At 48.0% G+C, this 17,181-nt stretch overlaps 3 protein-coding genes across 3 annotated transcripts; 1 reads left to right on the forward strand and 2 right to left on the reverse strand.

Annotated features, from left to right (window-relative positions):
* Positions 1 to 379: 379 nt before the first annotated feature.
* LY6G6F (lymphocyte antigen 6 family member G6F) lies at positions 380 to 5,073 on the forward strand. Its single transcript, XM_090280393.1, has 6 exons — positions 380 to 452; positions 936 to 1,265; positions 1,350 to 1,613; positions 4,329 to 4,484; positions 4,657 to 4,723; positions 4,856 to 5,073. The coding sequence occupies exons 1-6, from the start codon at positions 395 to 397 to the stop codon at positions 4,878 to 4,880; spliced, it is 900 nt and encodes a 299-aa protein (XP_090136519.1). The 5' UTR covers positions 380 to 394; the 3' UTR covers positions 4,881 to 5,073.
* Positions 5,074 to 6,134: 1,061 nt separating this feature from the next.
* LOC150006748 (lymphocyte antigen 6G6e-like) lies at positions 6,135 to 7,757 on the reverse strand. Its single transcript, XM_090280779.1, is given in 3 exon segments — positions 6,135 to 6,774; positions 6,892 to 7,017; positions 7,748 to 7,757. Coding segments are annotated over 3 exon segments (357 nt in total). The 3' UTR covers positions 6,135 to 6,553.
* A 5,688-nt stretch (positions 7,758 to 13,445) lies between these two features.
* LY6G6C (lymphocyte antigen 6 family member G6C) lies at positions 13,446 to 16,191 on the reverse strand. Its single transcript, XM_090282107.1, has 3 exons — positions 16,058 to 16,191; positions 14,589 to 14,699; positions 13,446 to 14,106 (listed from the first exon to the last, which is right to left on the reverse strand). The coding sequence occupies exons 1-3, from the start codon at positions 16,107 to 16,109 to the stop codon at positions 13,892 to 13,894; spliced, it is 378 nt and encodes a 125-aa protein (XP_090138233.1). The 5' UTR covers positions 16,110 to 16,191; the 3' UTR covers positions 13,446 to 13,891.
* Positions 16,192 to 17,181: the final 990 nt, after the last annotated feature.

Below are 17,181 nucleotides of genomic sequence, written 5' to 3' on the forward strand. Positions count from 1 at the left end.
GACTCAGTTTCTTCCTTCATGGCTGGCATCTCTTAGGGTGGAGGAGAGAACACTTCCAAACTGCTGGGAGGTAGACAGCTGTGACCCCTTCTGTGCAGGCTTCCTAGCATGGAGAATCTTTGATCTGAGTTCCTCCACCAAACATGGAGTCAGGAGTCAGAAGGGTGAGAAGGTTATCTTTGGAGCAGCTTGGATTGAGTCTTTTCCCCATCAGGACCAAAAGGCAGTGGTCACTTCCCCAGTAGACTTACAGCTGGTCTTTATCTCCCCAGCATTCCCATCCCCTCCAGAGGCCTATGTCACTGCAAACCAGCAAGTGTGGGCCTTTATCTGAGTGCTGTTTCCTCCCTGGGGATACCAGGTCACAGGCAAGAGAACTTGAAAGGCTCTTTCCATGGCAGTCTTGTTCCTCCTCCTTCTGCTCCTCTGTGGGCCCTCCCAGGTTCCTGCTGGTAAGAAGAAGGAGGTGAGGGACTCTGGGAGGTTGTGAGGGACTGCTGTTGTTTCTTCTTATGGACATGGGGAAGGCGTCTGATTCAAGAAAATAGATTTAGCCCCAATTGACCTCCCCCTTTTATAATGGGGAAGACCCAGAGACCCTGAGGATCCAGGTCATGTAGTTTCCTTTAGAAAATAAGAACAGGTGAGTATATGCTTCCAGAAAAGGAGAAATGAGAGGAGACATGGGCATTTGCCAACTCTTCCAGCCTTTTCTCTTTTGCCCTCAGATTCCTTCACTCACTGTAGAGGGGAGGAAAACCCCTACCCTCTTCTGTCCATTTAACATTTTTTGTGGCTGTTCCTTGACAAATTTGCTCACAGCCAGACCAGTGTTGGGAAACCTCAGAAATGGAGGAAGCTAGGGGTTGGAGGTTGAGTTGGGGGGTTGTTGATCTGATGGAGGTCTCTGGCCTCACACAAGACCCTCTCCACAGACAACATCCAGGCCATCTATGTTGCCTTGGGGGAGGCAATGGAGCTGCCATGTCCCTCACCACCCACACTGCATGGGGATGAACTCCTGTCCTGGTACCACAGCCCTGCAACAGGCTCCTCCACTACCTTGGTGATCCAAGTCCAAGTGGCCAGGACAGCCCCAGACTCTGGGAAACCTGGAAGGGAATCCAGGCTCAAATTGCTGGGGAACTACTCCTTGTGGCTAGAAGGGTCCAAGGAGGGAGACGCTGGGCGGTACTGGTGCGCTGTGCTGGGCCAGCACCACAAGTACCAGAACTGGAGGGTATATGATGTCTCCGTGCTCAGAGGTGAGTGAGGGCATGCACACCAGTGGCCACTGGGAGATGGGGAAGCCCAAGCAAGGGACTGAGGGGTTCTTTCTCTCCCCACAGGATCCCAGTTATCTGCAAGAGCTACAGATGGATCCCCCTGCTCTGTCCTTCTGTGCTCTGTGGTCCCTGCCAGACACCTGGACTCTGTGACCTGGCTGGAGGGGAAGGGTCCTGTGAGGGGCCATGCACAGTCCTTCTGGGGCTATGGGGCTGCCCTGCTCTTGGTGTGTCCTGCCGAAGGGTTTTCTGAGCCCAGGGGCCGTAGACCAAGGATCATCCGCTGCCTCATCCCTCAGAATAAGGGGATCAGCTTTAGCCTGGCAGGTAAACTGAGGGAGGATATGGGAGTGGATGTCTCCTTTGGCACATACACACCTACTGGCTAGGGGAGGAGGTGAGAAAGGAGGTGAATTTGTTGTTGGCCAGATCAGGAAGGGTTATTTCTTTTTCTTTTTTAAACCTATTTATGTATTTTTTTAAGTATATTTTATTGATTATGTTGTTACAGTAGTCCCAATTTTTTTTCCCTTTGCTCACCTCTGCCCAGTACCCCTCTTCCCTCCAGCAAGCCCACCCCCACTTAGTTCATGTCCATGGGTCATGCATATAAGTTCTTTGGCTTCACTCTTTCCTATATTACTCTTAACATCCCCCTGTCTATTTTATACCTACCAACTATGCTTCTTAGTCCCTGCACCATTTCCCCATTTCTCCCCCATCGCCTTCCCAGCTGATAACCCTCCAAATGATCCCCATATCTATGATTCCGTTCCTATTCTGGTTCTCTTAGTTGGATTTTGTTTTTATTTTTTAGATTCAGTTGTTGATAGTTGTGAATTTGTTGTCATTTTAATGTTAATAATTTTGATTTTCTTTTTCTTAAGTAAGTCCCTTTGACATTTCAAATAATAATATCTTGGTGATGATGAACTCTTTTAGCTTTACCTTATCTGGGAAGAACTTTATCTGCCCTTCCATTCTTAATTATAGCTTTGGTGGATAAAGTAATTTTGCTTGTAAGTCGTTGCTTTTCACCATACTGAATACTTCTTGCCAGCCCCTTCTTGCCTGCAAACTTTCTTTTGAGAAGTCAGCTGATAGTCTTATAGGCACCCCTTTGTAGGTAACTCTCTGCTTTCCTCTTGCTGCTTTTAAGATTCTCTCTTTATCTTTCACCTCTGGCATTTTAATGATGATGTGTCTTGGTGTGGTCCTCTTCAGGTCTAGCTTGTTTGGGACTCTCTGTGCTTCCAGGACTTGTATGTCCATTTCCTTCACCAGATTTGGGAAGTTTTCATTTATTATTTTTTCACATAAGCTTTCATTTTCTTGCTTTTCCTCTTCTCCTTCTGGCACCCCTATGATTCAGATGTTGGTATGTTTAAAGTTGTCCCAGAGGTTCCTAAGTCTCTCCTCATTCTTTTCAATCCTTCTTTTCTCATTTTGTACTGGTTGACTGTTTATTTCTTCCTTGTGTTCCAAATCATTGATTTGAACCCTGGTTTACTTCCCTTCATCATTGGTTTTGTGTGGATTTTCCTTCATTTCATTTAGCATAGCCTTCACTTCTTCCCTTATGCGTTTGCCATACTTAAGCATATCTGTCAAGACTGTGAGCATCTTTATCACCAGTGTTTTGAGCTCTGCATCTGTTAGGTTGGCTATCTCCTCGTCACTTAATTCTCCCACTGGAACCTTGATCCATTTCCTCTTTTGGACCATACTTCTCTGTCTCCTCATCTGGACGGGATCCTGTGTTTGTTTGCCTCTGTCTTAGGTCAAGAGGGGTGATTTCTGGTGGAGCTGATTATACCCTGTAGGAGGAGGGCTTCTTTGTCATTGACTGAATCTATAACAAAGAAGGGTTGGTTAAGCCAGCTTTCTGGTGGAATAGACCATTGTTTAGAAATAAATTAACTGGCTCTGACTTGTTGTGTGGCTCATTTGGTTGAGTGTTGTCCTGCAAAGTGAAAGACCTCTGGGTTGGATTCCAAGTCAGGACACACACCTGGGTTGTGGCCCGGTCCCCAGTTGGAGTGCTTTCAAGAGGCAACCGGTCAAAGTTTCTCTCCCTCTCTCCCTCCCTTCCCCTTCCTCTTTAAGCAAATAAGTGCCCTGGCTGGTGTAGCTCAGTAGATTGAGCACTGGCCTGTGAACCAAAAGGTCACTGGTTCTATCCTTGGTCAGGACACATGCCTGGGTTGTGGGCCAGGTCCCCATTTGGGGGCATGTGATGTTTCTCTCACACATTGATGTTTCTCTCGCTCTGTTCTCCTCTCTAAAAATTAATAAGTCAAAACTTTTTTAAAAAATAAATAAGTAAAGTCTTATAAAAATAAGAATTATGTTAACTTATGATTTGTGTGGAATATCCCATAGCAGAAAGGAAGGAAAGAATTCTTGTGGGTGAGTTGTCTTTTGAAGAAAGGACATATGCCCATTGTTATAGTGGCCTATTGGTAGTGAAGGCAGAAGGAGAAATAAATATAACTGTTTTACTAGAAAAAGTCTATTATAATAGAATGCTGTTGGATGTGGAATAACCCATTTACAAGGCAGGAGGGGGGAGCAAATGGTCATTATTCTGGTAAGCAAAGGTCAGTAATGGCAATTACTTGGCTTTATTTCCCTCTACATCCACAGCAGCTACTATGGTGAACTACGGGCGCTCAGCAAACAGTTATGGAGAAGTGACAGAAAGAATGAATACATGGAAAGCACTTTATTTTTTCTTGAAAGGGTGGATTACTGTGAAGGATATGAGGAGAAATGACAGTTATGGCCTGTGGTCTGCTTAGTTAGCTGTCCATGTCGGGGGGAAGGCATTACCATTCTGCATCCATGTTAGCTCATGGGGTCAGGGTGAGAGACCTGTGAAGGGGCAAATTGAGGGCATGTGTGGATATTGGGGGCAAGGAAACTCCTGAAGTAGTCTTTTGGGAGAGCCCACAAGACTATGGGGGAAGCCTGTCTTTGGAGCACAGGGACAGACCCCCTCACTGCCTCCCTCTTATCCTCTTGTCTTGTCCTTTACTGCAGCCTCCACAGATGCCTCTCCTGTCCTCTGTGCCCCTTCCATGGGCTGGGATGTGCCCTGGATCCTGATGCTGTTGGTCACAGCAAGCCAGGGGTTCATCATCCTGGTACTCAGCATCATGCTCTGGAGGCGGAGGATTCAGGATGCTCAGTGCAGAGGTGAGTTCCTCCCTCCCAGAGGGAAGAAGAGAGCACTCGGATGTGAGACAGAAGTTAGACTCACGTTTTACCTCTGTACCCCATGTTCTCCAGGGGAGGAGAGGGGAGGGAATACAACTCTGAGCTATCTGGTGACTTCTCTGCCACACCTCATATGGCTCCTTCTCCCCAGATGCCTCGGTTCCTCAGTTCAAACCTGAAATCCAGGTCTATGAGAACATCCACTTGGCCCGTCTCAGGTGAGCGAAGAGTGGATAGAGGCTTAAATCCCAGAGGGGACTGGGATTAGGGTGGACATGGGTTCCTGGTTCATCAGAGGGTGGAGAATGGAAGTATCCTTAATCTGTCTTTCTGTTTCACAAAACCCACAGCCCACCTGCCCCCAAGCCCAGATGATCTTGGTGACATCTACTGGAAAATGACCTGCTGTCTCCCTGGCCATCTGGCACCTGAAGGATTCCCTGAAAAATCTTGGCAATGGGGGGAGGGGCTGAGAGTGCCACTTTACAGACCAGCTGGTCTCCAGCAGACAACCTGTGTGTGTATTGGGGTGAGGGCCCGAAGGAAAGAGGAAGTATTATTTCGTGATGTGACCTATGAAAAGGTGTGGTCTCCTATCTGTAGCAGTAAGTGGAGGGTGGCCCTGAACCCAAAGCCATGAGATTGAGGGAAGTCTGGTGTAGAGTTGGTATGGGTGAATAGGGGTGGGAATGGGCAGAAAGGAAATGGAGGAATCCAGGGACTTGAGCAGTGGTGGAGAACCAGGCTTGGAGGAACCAGAAAACAAATGACAGAAACTAAAGAAGAGAGAAGGGAGGAGACTCAAATCAGAGTAAGGGATGACATGTTCAGAGACACAGAAATATAGAAGGACAAAGTGGAAGGACTGAGGGACAGAGGAAATGTAAAGAAAACTCAAGTTGCCTCTAAATTAAGCCAGCCCCTTCCCGCAGATCCTTACAAAGAAGAGAAGTTGAGAGAACAAGCACTTTTAATTAGACCCCAGAGTTCCTCAGGTGGAAGGGGAGGAAACTGGGTCAATATGGGGATGCCCATGCTCATCCCCCAGCCCAATCACCCACCTTATCCTAGGTGCTCCATTGTGGCATCTGGAGCAGTGAACCACTTATCATCACCCTGCCATCCTGAGAGCCCAGAGTCACGCATTATATCCCTGGGCAGGGGTGTCCACAGGGGTGGGAGAATGAATTCCCTGGCAGGGTGTGTAACAGGGTCCTGCAGGCTGGGCTGTCTGTGAACCACAGGCAAGTCTGGTGAAGCAGGGGAGTGCGGTGGTGCTCCCAACATGTCCATTGCCCAGGCTCAGGCAGAAATAAGCTCAACTCCCAGTCACACCCTCACAAGCAACTCCACCCAGCACCCTTTCGTGTATCCGCTCAAGCTTGGACATCCCTGGAGAAAAGCTTTCTCGGAAGCCTCACCTAAAACCTTCACACTGGAGTGGCTTTAGCTAAGCAATTGACAAGAAGGAGGACACGAATGACACAGATGGAGGATGAGGTGAAAGTTAAGGTTCAGGTTCCAGCACCCAGCACAACCCACCAAGCAGCTGCAGTTTGCTTCTAAAGAACACATACACACACACAGCAGTGTTACCAGACCCCCAGATAGTACTTTATTAAATTTACTCTTCATAGTTCCCCAAGCCCTCCTTCCTGAGTTCCTGACTTACCAAACTAACCTTCCCCAGGTAGACTCCCCTCCTCATCATACATGGTGTCCCTTTCATCCCTCTGTCTGGGACACACAACTCCATCAAACACCTGCCTTACCAGAGACCTGGGGCTGGGAGAGGGCATCTAGAAAAGGCAAAAGACACAGAACAGGTGTTTTTTTATGAGGCCAGGTTCTTGAGCAGGTGCCTATAGGGGCTGAAGCAGTGCCCAAAGGAATCAGGTATTAGAAGGGCTCTGCAAAGATGTTAGGCCAGGGATCTGAGACCTCTGTACAAAATCAGGTTCTTGGCCATATCTCAGAAGTGTCTGGGCAGGTGTTCTCAGGGCTGTGGTGGAGGAGTCCTGGGTTGAGGGCTGCAGATCTAAGTGAGGCTAGTGAAGGAGGTTGCCTTCCCAGGTGAAGCTGGCCATGCAGAGCAGAGTGGTGAGGAGAAGACTGGGGTTGCGCTGCAACATTGTGGCCACGTTGCACAGGTCCTGGTCACAGCAGTGGTGCTGCAGAGCATAGGAATGTAACCAGTAGGTGGCGTGGCCAGGTAGAGGGCACTGGGCTCTTGAGAGGCAGTCTTTCTGCTGGATGATGTCACCCTGCTCTGTGGGACAGAGGGGAAAGGCTGAGGTAGGAGGAAGAAGGAGGTAAGGCCAGGGGCAGCAGGAAAGGATGGAGGTGGGGAACAACCTGGAGCAGGACCATTGGACCAGAGTCCTACCCGAGGTGCCAATACTGATGCCACAAGCTTCATTGTCCTAACACTTGGTGGGAACAGGGTAGCAGGGTTTGGCAAAGCTGCAGGTGTAACAGTGGAGCTGTCGCTGGGGAGGGGAAGTTGTGAGACCTGTGGGGTTGGCAGAGATCAGGAGGTGGAGAAGAGAGGCAAACCTGCCAGGTGAGAGATGGAGCCAAGATCCAGGATAGGGACGCACAGAGAAAGGTGACACACAAAATAGGGAGAAGGAAGCCGTGAAATGGTGCTAGAAGGGCAGACAGAAGTAGAAAAAGAGACAGAGAAGGAAGAGGAGGCAGGAAAAGAGAAAGACACAGAGTCAAGATAGATACAGGGATTGTGAGACATCTGTGAATAGAAGCCAAAAAGAATCAGAGATGAATTTAGAGACTAACAGAAGCCAAGGGTGGGAGATGGCAGTGAAGAAATTAAGTAGATTGTGAAAGAGACAAATGAGACAATGTGAACTGACATTTACCCAGGGGCCCAGCAAAGAAGCAGAGGTGATATAAGGGACAAGGGAAACAGAGGCTTGTTAAAGATGCCACAAGGAAGAGATAGTTCATTCTCCAATGCCTTTAGCAGGAACTTAGAAGGAACTTTACCAGGCTGAAGACACAAAGACTAGGTAGTCACTGGTGCCAGCAGTTACTGTGAGGGCAGCAGATTTATTGGGGGTTAGGCAGTCCCTTACACCAACAGTTACTTTTGCGGGGCTTGCTAAAAGCAAACCTGGTTCTGAGAATCCAGATCTGAAGCCTAAGAGAGAGTCCCATCTGAAAAATCAGGGCAGACTGTCCCAGGATGCAATGGGTGGGGTGAGGCGAAACAGAGGAGGCACAGCTCTCCATGGAGCAGCAGTGTTCCAGAACTTCTTATCTCAGGACCTCTTCATACTCTTAAAAATTACTGAAGAACCCCAGGGAGCTTTTCTTTGTGTGAGTTATATTAACATTTACTCTATTAGAAATAAAAACAGAACTTTTTAAATAAGCTCATTTAAAAATTAAAATAATAAGCCTATTACATATAAACAAAACATATTCTTGTCCCCTTCCCCAGTCTCCCTGCCTCCCTTAGTATAGGCCTCCTTCAGGCTCACATTGTTATTCACTCCGCCCCCAACCTGCCCCTTGGAACTCAGTGTCACCTTTCTCTTTACCTGCCAGTCTCTCCTCTTGATTGGCAGTTCCTGGGACAGGTGCCTAACCTCTTTTATTCTGCTTCTCCCACACCTAACAGTACCTGGTACACAGTAGGTGCCCAGTGAATATAACAGGCAATACAAATGGTGACCTGGATGGTGTGGATAAATAGTTCTTTCCTAATGAAGATGGCTAGGTTTGCATATCTACTTCTGCATTCAATCTGTTGGGATACATCAGTTTGGTTAAAGTATATGAAGAAAATCTGGACTTCGGTCAAGATGGAGGCCTAGACAGACACGCTGCATCTCCCTCCACAACTAAAAAGGAATACGACTACCTCAAAACTAGAGACAACCAGAAGTTCCAGAAAATCGAGCTGCATGGAAGTCCAACAAACAAAGATATAAAGAAGAAATACTCATCCAGACAGGTAGGAGAGGCAGAGCTGGGGCAGAGAAGACAAGGTGTGGTGGCGGTAGCAGCGGTGGCAGTGGCAGGCTGGTGGAAAGTGCAGTCTCACATTTTAAAAAGTAGGAGGGACATCTGGGGAGCTCTCCCAGCACCAGAACAGACCATATAGCTCATGCTTCCAGTGCTGGGGAAAACAGCGCCTCATTGCTTCTGACTGTGCAAACCAGTAGTGGTTGGGGCAGAGGAAGAAACTGCCAATCTCTCAGTAGACTCTGCTTGTTTAAAGGGCCCCCGTGGTCCTAGAACATCCACAGACTCACACACTCTGGGAATGATGGCCAGGGCAACAGCTAGAGAGGCGCCAGTCCCATATGAAAGTGGGAGAAGTGTCTGGGAAAGGGATGAGTGCTGAGCAAGCATAATTGTTCCCTCTCAGACCCCTCCCCAACATACAGAGCTACAGCATGGTGAAACAGGTCACCCATACTGACAAATACCTAAGGCTCTGCCCCTTACAACATAACAGGTGCAACAGCTCTACTTAAGACACAGAGGCAGACAAACACAGGAGCCTGTCCAGATGAGGAGACAAAGAAGTATGGCCCAAAAGAGGAAATGGATCAAGGCTCCAGTGGGAGAACTAAGCGATGAGGAGACAGCCAACCTAACAAACAAGGAGATAGCCAACTAACAGACGTAGAGTTCAAAACACTGGTGATAAAGATGCTCATAAGATTGATAGGTATGCTTAAGCACGGCAAACGCATAAGGGAAGAAGTGAAGGCTATGCTAAATGAAACGAAGGAAAATCCACACAAAACCAATGGTGAAGAGAAGAAAACCAGGGTTCAAATCAATGATTTGGAACATGAGGAAGAAAAAAACAGTCAACCAGTACAGAATGAAGAAACAGGAATTGAAAAAAATGAGGAGAACCATAGGAACCTCTGGGACTACGTTAAACGTGCCAACAGCCAAACCGTAGGGGAGCCAAAGGAGAAGAGGAAGAGCAAGAAATTGAAAGCTTATGTGAAAAAGTAACGAAGGAATAATCCCCAAATTTGGCAAAGGAAATAGACATACAAGTCCAGGAAGCACAGAGAGTCCCAAACAAACTAGACCCAAGGAGGACCACACCAAAACACATCATAATTAAAATTCCAAAGATTCAAGATAAAGAGAGAAGCTTAAAAGCAGCAAGAGAAAAGCAGAGAGTTACCTACAAAGAGGTGCCTATAAGATTATTAGCTGATTTCTCAAAAGAAACTTTGCAGGCAAGAAGTATTCAATGTGATGAAAACCAAGGACCTACAACCAAGATTACTCTATCCAGCAAAGCTATCATTTAGACTGGAAGGGCAGATGAAGTGCTTCCCAGACAAGGGGTGGGGGGGGAATATATATATATATATATATATATATATATATATTTTTTTTTTTTTTTTAAATTCTGACCTCACACTAATATGTGGTTGGAAAAGGAAGATCGTTGAGGACCCTCTGAAAGGGTCTCAGAACCACTGCTGGGAATGGAGGATTTGGGGCACTCCAGAGGATGCTTAGAGCTTTCTCCGGTGGGGGTCCTTCCCTGTCCCCATTGGGGTCCCCAGTGCCAGCTCCCTTTTTATTGCCCTATAAAGCCCAAGGCAAGGGGGATATAAGGCCGGCAGAGCAGGGCTAGGGAGGGGGTGGGAGGGAGAGGCACCACTGACATGGGTAGATGCAATGAGCTCCCTTCTTGAGGCACTGCTACTCAGCAGCCTCCTGGGAACTGCCTTGGGTAAGAAAGCAGCAAAAGTCCCTGTCATACAGGCCGGTATGTATGCTGGCTTCCTCTGCCTGCTGGCTTCCATGAGAGCTCAGGTCCAGGGCCTTTCTCTCCTGCCAGGAAACTGAACGCTGTGCTACAACTGCAGTGAGATGATGACCACCTGTGGTGAGGGCAACTGCTGTAGCTTTCTGGAGCACAAACCCTAGCCAGGCCTGGGGCAGAGCAAGCTGTCTGAAAACCTTGAGTCCTCAGTTTTTCCCTCATCCCCAAGCCCTTCCCTGTTTCCAGAACCTTCCAGTATCAGACTGAGTCTGGGTCGATGGTGCCACTGGCAGAAAGCTGTCTGTAGCCCCTTCTTGCTCCCCTTACTGAACCCCTCAGGAGCCCCTGTCTTGCTGTCTGTGTGGTCCCACCTCCCTCCTCTTCTCTCCAGAATCTCGTAGGCCCACTCATTCACACAAGATTGAAAAAGCTCAGTCCTGACACGCTCAATAAACCATCTTGTTAAAAATAAATAAATAAATAAAAGAAAAGAAAGAAAGAGAGAAAAAAGAAAAAGCTCAGTCCCTTGAAAGCAGGGACCAAAATATTAAACCAAACATCAACTTTCTGGCAACAGCTAAGGGCTAGGGAGGTGTGTGTGTTTTAATTTTTTATTTTAAAATAACTTTAGATTGACAGAAAAGTTGTAAAAATAGTACATAGAATTTCTGTATATCCTTCACTCAGCTTCCTCTAATGTTAACATTTTATATAACCATAGTGCAGTTGATCCTTAAACAACATGGGGATTAGATGCACTGACCCTAGCTCAGTTGAAAATCCATGTATAACTTTGACTCCCCAAAAGTTTAACTTCAGTCATCCCTTAGTATCTGAGAGGGGATCAGTTCCACCACAACACCCCCTTGCAGATACCAAAATCCCCCTGTGTTTAAGTCCCTTATATAAAGTGGCATAGAACAATGCATACAGTCGGCCCTCTGCATCCGAGGACTCCCTACAATGGTCCGAAAATACTGTTTTCAGTCTGCAGCCGGTTGAATCTGCAGATGTGAAACCAGGGATACATAGAGAGGGCCAACTCTATATTTATGGGGGGAAAAAATCTTTGTATAAGTGGATCCATGCACTCTAAGCCTGCGTTGTTCAAGGGCCAACTATACATTATAAAAATCAGAAAATAACATTGGTACAGCTCTGACCAGTGTGGCGCAGTTGATTGCATGTCCTCCCACAAAGTGAAAGGTTGCTTGTTTGATTCCCAGTCAGGGCACATGCCTGGGTTGTAGGTTTGGTCCAGGTCAGGGCATGTATGAGAAGCAATCAGTGGATGTTGTCTCTCACATTGATGTTTCTCTCCCTCTCTTTCTTCCTCCCTTCCCCTCTCTTTAAAAATAAATAAAATCTTAAAACAAACATTGATACAATACTACTATTTGATCTGCAGACCTTATTCAATTTAGGCCAGTTGTTCCAGGACCCAAACCAGAAGCCCACATTCTATTTAGCTTTCGTGTCTTCTTAGCTGCCACCAATCTGTGACAGTTCTGAGTGTCTGTCTTCCAGGACCTTGACACTTTTGAAGAGTACTGATAAGTTATATTATAGAATATCCCTCAATTTGGAATTATCTGATATTTTCTCACAATTACATTGAGGCCATGAGCTTTTGACAAGAATATTACAGACTTGATGTTTGTTCTTTTTAATGTATCACATCAGGGGATTCACAATGTCAGTGTGTTAACTTTGATCACTTGGTTTTAGAAAGGTGGTTTTTTAAAAAAGATTTTATTTATTTATCTTTAGACAGAGGGGAAGGGAGGGAGAAAGAGAGGGAGAGAAGTGTCGATGTGAGAGAGAAACATCAACTGGTTGCCTCTCGTAGGCCCAGGCCTGGGACCATGTGCTCTGACCAGAATAATTGCACCAGCAACCTTTTGCTTTGTGGGAGGATACCCAACCAACTAAGCCACACCAGTAAGGATGGGAGATGTTTTTTAGGGGGGCAGAGAATCCCTTTGGGCTCCTTGAAATCACATCTGCTCTGCCCTAGAAGGCAAGTCCCCCAGCCAGGAGGCTAATACCTCTGTATCGTTATCTCTCTCAGCCTCAGTGACCTTGCCTTCATCACCATCCAGCGTGTTTGGTGGCTCATCATTGTAGTCAAGTGGAAACAAAATTGGTGGGAGATGTGACTTACACAACCCACAGGGACTGCTGCGTTGGAGCCCTGTGCAATAGTGCTGTGGGAAGAACTGTGGCCTTTACCTGCATCTTGGCTGCAGCAGGCCGTACCCTGGCCTGGGTCTTGTGGAGGGGATAGTGGGAGTAGAGGATGGGAAATGAGAGTAAGGGGATGAAGATCTGAGGTGAGAAGTCACATGTTCCTCTGTAAGCCATTAAAATCTATCGACTACTCTAGAGCTGACTGGAAAATTCCACCTCTCTTTTGTTGATGTGAGGGCAGAAGGAGTAATATGGGGACATTCAGGCTCTAGTTTGGGGGTTACCAAGCATCAGTGGACTTAATTATTATAATGTATTCCTTAACCGACCCAACCCCACAGGACAATGGAAAATCTGCCTTAAGTTACTCCTGGATCTTGTATCTGACCCTAACCCTAACCCTTTCTTAGCAATAAGAATCACCAAGAGGAGCAAGGTGTGGGCTGAGTGGGGCTCACCAGAAATCAATAAGCTTGGTTGTATGGGTTGGTTCTCCTTTCCCCTATTTGCAGCTTGGCTCACAGTAGGATTCATTTGAATTGAGAAAGGAAATAAATGTAAGCCTGTGATAGGAGGATCATTCAGTGTCCACGTAGTAACCAGGCCAGGTGAGGCCTCTGACTCTAACCTGAGTCTGATTGATACCTGGAAAGAGGGTCCTGGGTCCCATCCCATGCAACTCTCCTACACTTTTTGGGGAGCCCACAGGCCAGGTTGCACCTCCTTCTTATCAGTACCTCAGAGGTATGGCCTAAATTTGAGATAAGGGTAGTTTCTCCAGACACTGAGAACTGTGTGCCACCCCCACATACTGGAAGGGAGGATGGAGGCCGGAAAAACCTGTTTCTCCATTTGCCCCAGCCCAGTCTTCCAGGGAAATTCCCTGAAGAATTCTTGGGTAAGGGCAGGGCCTGAAGGTGTTATTTTCTGGGAGAGAGGGTCTCTGACAATAGGTCTTTTGACAACAAATGCACCACTTATCAGACACAGACATTTATTACTCAAAATGAAAAGAGGTGAGCAGAGGGATGGGGTACATATGGCAGCCAGGATTTGGGGAATCAGCCCCATACAGTGGGGACAGGATAGAAGTCCCATTTCAGGACCAGATCCCAATCTCTCCCTAAGCAGGGCATGGTACAGTGCAGGAGACAAAGTGGGGAGCCCTTCTAGGGGCCAGTGGAGGATTTGGAATAGTTTGGAGGGCAATGGGAAGGGACTTGAAAAAGAAGAGAGGAGGGTATGGGATGGAATGATGGATAGGGAGACCACTGTCTAATAAGAAATGTGAAGTGTCTGGAGAAATGTTTTTCCGAGCAAAGGGAGCTAGGGAGACACTGTTGCTGGGAGCCAGGGGATATAGAGACAGGGAGAGAAGCTCGGGCTAAGGCAGTGGGAAGGCGAGGCAGCCATGGAGTGAGTGTCAGTGCAGCAGACAGAGGACAAGGCCAGCCAAGGAGGTGAGGAGGACCAGTGTCAGGCCTGGGGTGGGCCGAGGGGCTGGGCTATTGCAGTTGTCCTTGTCACAGCAGGTGGTATTATAGGTCAGGCCCAGCTTGTGGTTGGTTTGGTTGAAGGCCTCTCGACAGGGCTCTTCAGTTGTGCCGCAACGAAGGTTGGAGAAAACCCACATCTTGCCTGGGGGCGGGAGTGGGCAGTGGTGTCAGCTGAGATTGGCACCTGGGATGCCTGTGTTCACCTCGCCCCCCATGTACCCACCCAGGCTTCCTTCCTTCCCAACTCTGCCTCAGCTTCCCCCAGCTTTTTTTTTTTTTAATCTCTTCTCAGTCTAATCTGCCTCCTGTACTTCCAGACCCTCCCTCTCACCCCAATCCTGGTCCTATCACTTGTTGGCTGTGAGGCTTTGGACCTGTTACTGTCTCTTTGAAGGCTGTTTCCTCAGTATAATAATAACAGCCACATCATAAGGTTGTCACAACAGTGATTGAAACAATCCATGTAGAGACACACAGAATGGTGCTTGCCACATAATAATTTTTGGCCAAATGTTCTGATTGCTGTCATTTTCTGCTCCACCTCAGCTTTAGTCCTTGTTGGGCCTCAGCCTCAGCTAGAGTTTCTCACTGGCTCCCTGTTCCCACTAACAAAGGGGATATTACCGAGGTACACATTTGTTGTCAGGCATTTGTGTCCGGGATCCAGGCGACAGGACTGCCGGTCCACACAGCCCAGCACAGGAACCTTGTAGCAGGAGTTACAGCGAATGTGAGCTGGGAAGACACAAGTCAGGCAGAGATGATAGGAAGTCTGACTCACCTGGGGCTGAGCCGAGCTGGGGGAGAAGGTGGAGAAGAGCCAATGTAGTAGGTGTTCTGACAGGTTTGGTCTGGCAGGGACAGAGCAGGTGAGTGACAAAGAAAAAGTGGAAGTGGGTGCGGGTGGAGTTGTTGCTCTGTGAATGGCCCACACCCTAAATACCTTCCTCCACTCCACTCCACCTGGGGATGAGTCAGGAGGGACAGCGCTACCAACGAAAGCACAGGGCTAGGGACAGATGGAAAGTGAGAATTCCATGGGATGGAGGAGGTGGGGAAGAAGATGAAAGAATTTAGAAGAGGTCATAGAGACTTGAAATAGGAGAAATAGTAAAATAAAAATCATGGAGGATGCAACACATGCAGAAATGGCTTGGAACTTGAGGCTGGCAAGAAAAGCACATATAACCAGCTTTCGCAATTTACCCGTTCACCTCCTGGGCCCACCAAGACTGTGGGAAGAGGAATCAGACCTGAATTGAATTCTCTCACTCCAGGAGCTCTCCTACGGAAAGGAATACTCTCTGGGAGACATCATCAGATTCTGCCTGGGTACAGAAGGTGACACCCCCCAAAATTTCTGTCTTAGCTAATTCAGGATTTGGGCATGCTAGATTTGGTGAAGGAGGCATCTGGTCCAAGGACCTGTGACTGCACCTCAGTGAAACCCACCTTACCCTTGGTGGTGAGCAGCCCTGGCATTCCCTCCCTAGAAGGCTGGAAAAATCTCCCTGGTTCCCTAGGAGATTCTAAGAGGTCCAGAAAGCTTGTGTCCTGGGTATATGCACCCGAGAGAGGCGCGGGGGTGGGTGGTTAGGAAAGGTCACTGCTTGAGGAACTAAGCATGAAGTCCCTGGTGAAGTAAATGTTAAGGTGGGGTGCAAAAGAAGCTCCAGGCTGGATACCTAGGTTTCTTGGACACCCTGCTGAGTGCAGGTGGAGAGAGGAGAAAGTAAGTAAGCTGGATCCTGGAGAGTTTTGTATTGGAGTGGGGTTGGGAGGGGAACTGGATATCAGGGTTTTCAAGAAGGGAGCACCTTGGAGTGGTGATCAGGGGACCTGGAACCCTGGCTGAATAGAAGAGTGGGTCTTAGAGGTGGGGAGGAGTCTGAAGGATGGAAAGATAGGTCCTTGAGAAATGGAGAAAGGACCCTGTCACAGGGAGGCCTGGTTCTGGAAGCACAGGATAGCTCAGCCAACCGGGGCCAAGGGTATTTGGGATCTTGAGTAGTGGGTAGTGTAGGGTGATAGGTGGGGCAGGGTATAAAAGTCCTGACTGGGTGAATCAGGTCCTTGGGGCCCTAGGTGCTCACCTGAGACCCAGCAGAGCAAAGAAGATAAGGTGAGCAGCAGGAGGCCTTTCATGGTGAGGATCCTGAGAATGGTAGCAACTGCAGCAGCTGACAGTAGATTTCTGGGGATCCAGCCCTGGGAGTTGAGTGGCCTTTTTGGAATTTATAACCCCAACAGCCCCTCCCTTCCCTGTTTCTGGTGGCCCCTCCTTCCCCATTTATGCACAGCCCAACTGAAGAAAAGACTAGGGGTAGGAGGAGCTAAACAGGACTGGGTGGGGAAGTGGGGACAGGAGAGAGATGTGGGGGAGGCGGGGCAGGATAGGGGGCAGGGAGTGCAGGTGAGCCATTTTGAGTCTTGGTTTCAGATCAGGATACTCTCCTGATTCCCAGCCAACAGCCCTGCCTGCTCTGTCCTCTGAAGAAGCATCACCAGAGGCCCCTGTGATGTTACAGTGGCCATGGTGATAATGGCTGCTGCTTCCTGGGAAATGGACAATGGGTGTAGCCCAAGATGACTGCCAATTTTGGGCCCCTGGAGGGCATTGGTAGAAAATGTGGGCAAAGATTTTGGATGGAAGGAGCCAAATTAATCTCAATTTGGCTCCCATTTGGTCTCCCTGATCCTTACTCAGCTATAGGAATTAGTGAGTAGGGTTTGTGATGTTACCAAGTGCTTCTCTGATATCACAGCACACAGCAGCAGAGGCAGGAGCTGGGGCTGCCTGCTAAGGAGGGGCTGTCTCAGGTCTCCCAAAGGTTCTCAGGACCCACCCTGGCTCCGCTTGGGCTTGGCCTGGCCTCTGTGGCACCAGTTCGGTGAGAGTCAGTGAAGTCCTGGGTGTGGGACATGTGCACTTTTTCCAAAGTGCCTCTGCAATCAAAACCTGCTTGTCTGAACAAACTGAACTAAAAAGCAAAATAGACAGACTCATAAGAGAGCAGGATGACAGCTTGGGGGGTGGGGGATTAGCAAAAAGAAAAAAGGACTCATGGACATGAACAACAGTGTGGTGATTGCGACGGGGGAGGGAGGATAGGGGGGATAAGTGGTAGTGGAAAAAATTACAATAAAAAAAATAATAATCCAAAAAAAAAATAATAATCCACACACATACACACAAAAAGAAACAACCACTGCTGAT

Source organism: Furipterus horrens, unplaced genomic scaffold, assembly GCF_987537825.1.
Source record: "Furipterus horrens unplaced genomic scaffold, mFurHor1.1.pri manual_scaffold_6, whole genome shotgun sequence".
NCBI classification, from domain to species: Eukaryota; Metazoa; Chordata; class Mammalia; order Chiroptera; family Furipteridae; genus Furipterus; species Furipterus horrens.

Bases quoted from the DNA above. Each gene is read 5' to 3' on its own strand.
- LY6G6F (XM_090280393.1), top strand. From the start codon at position 395: ATGGCAGTCTTGTTCCTCCTCCTTCTGCTCCTCTGTGGGCCCTCCCAG. The intron at 453-935 runs GTAAGAAGAAGG...CCCTCTCCACAG, and splicing joins GCCCTCCCAGGTTCCTGCTG to ACAACATCCAGGCCATCTAT. The intron at 4,485-4,656 runs GTGAGTTCCTCC...CCTTCTCCCCAG, and splicing joins TCAGGATGCTCAGTGCAGAG to ATGCCTCGGTTCCTCAGTTC.
- LY6G6C (XM_090282107.1), bottom strand. From the start codon at position 16,109: ATGAAAGGCCTCCTGCTGCTCACCTTATCTTCTTTGCTCTGCTGGGTC. The intron at 14,700-16,057 runs GTGAGCACCTAG...GTGTCTTCCCAG, and splicing joins TTTGCTCTGCTGGGTCTCAG to CTCACATTCGCTGTAACTCC. The intron at 14,107-14,588 runs GTAATATCCCCT...TCCCGCCCCCAG, and splicing joins GACAACAAATGTGTACCTCG to GCAAGATGTGGGTTTTCTCC.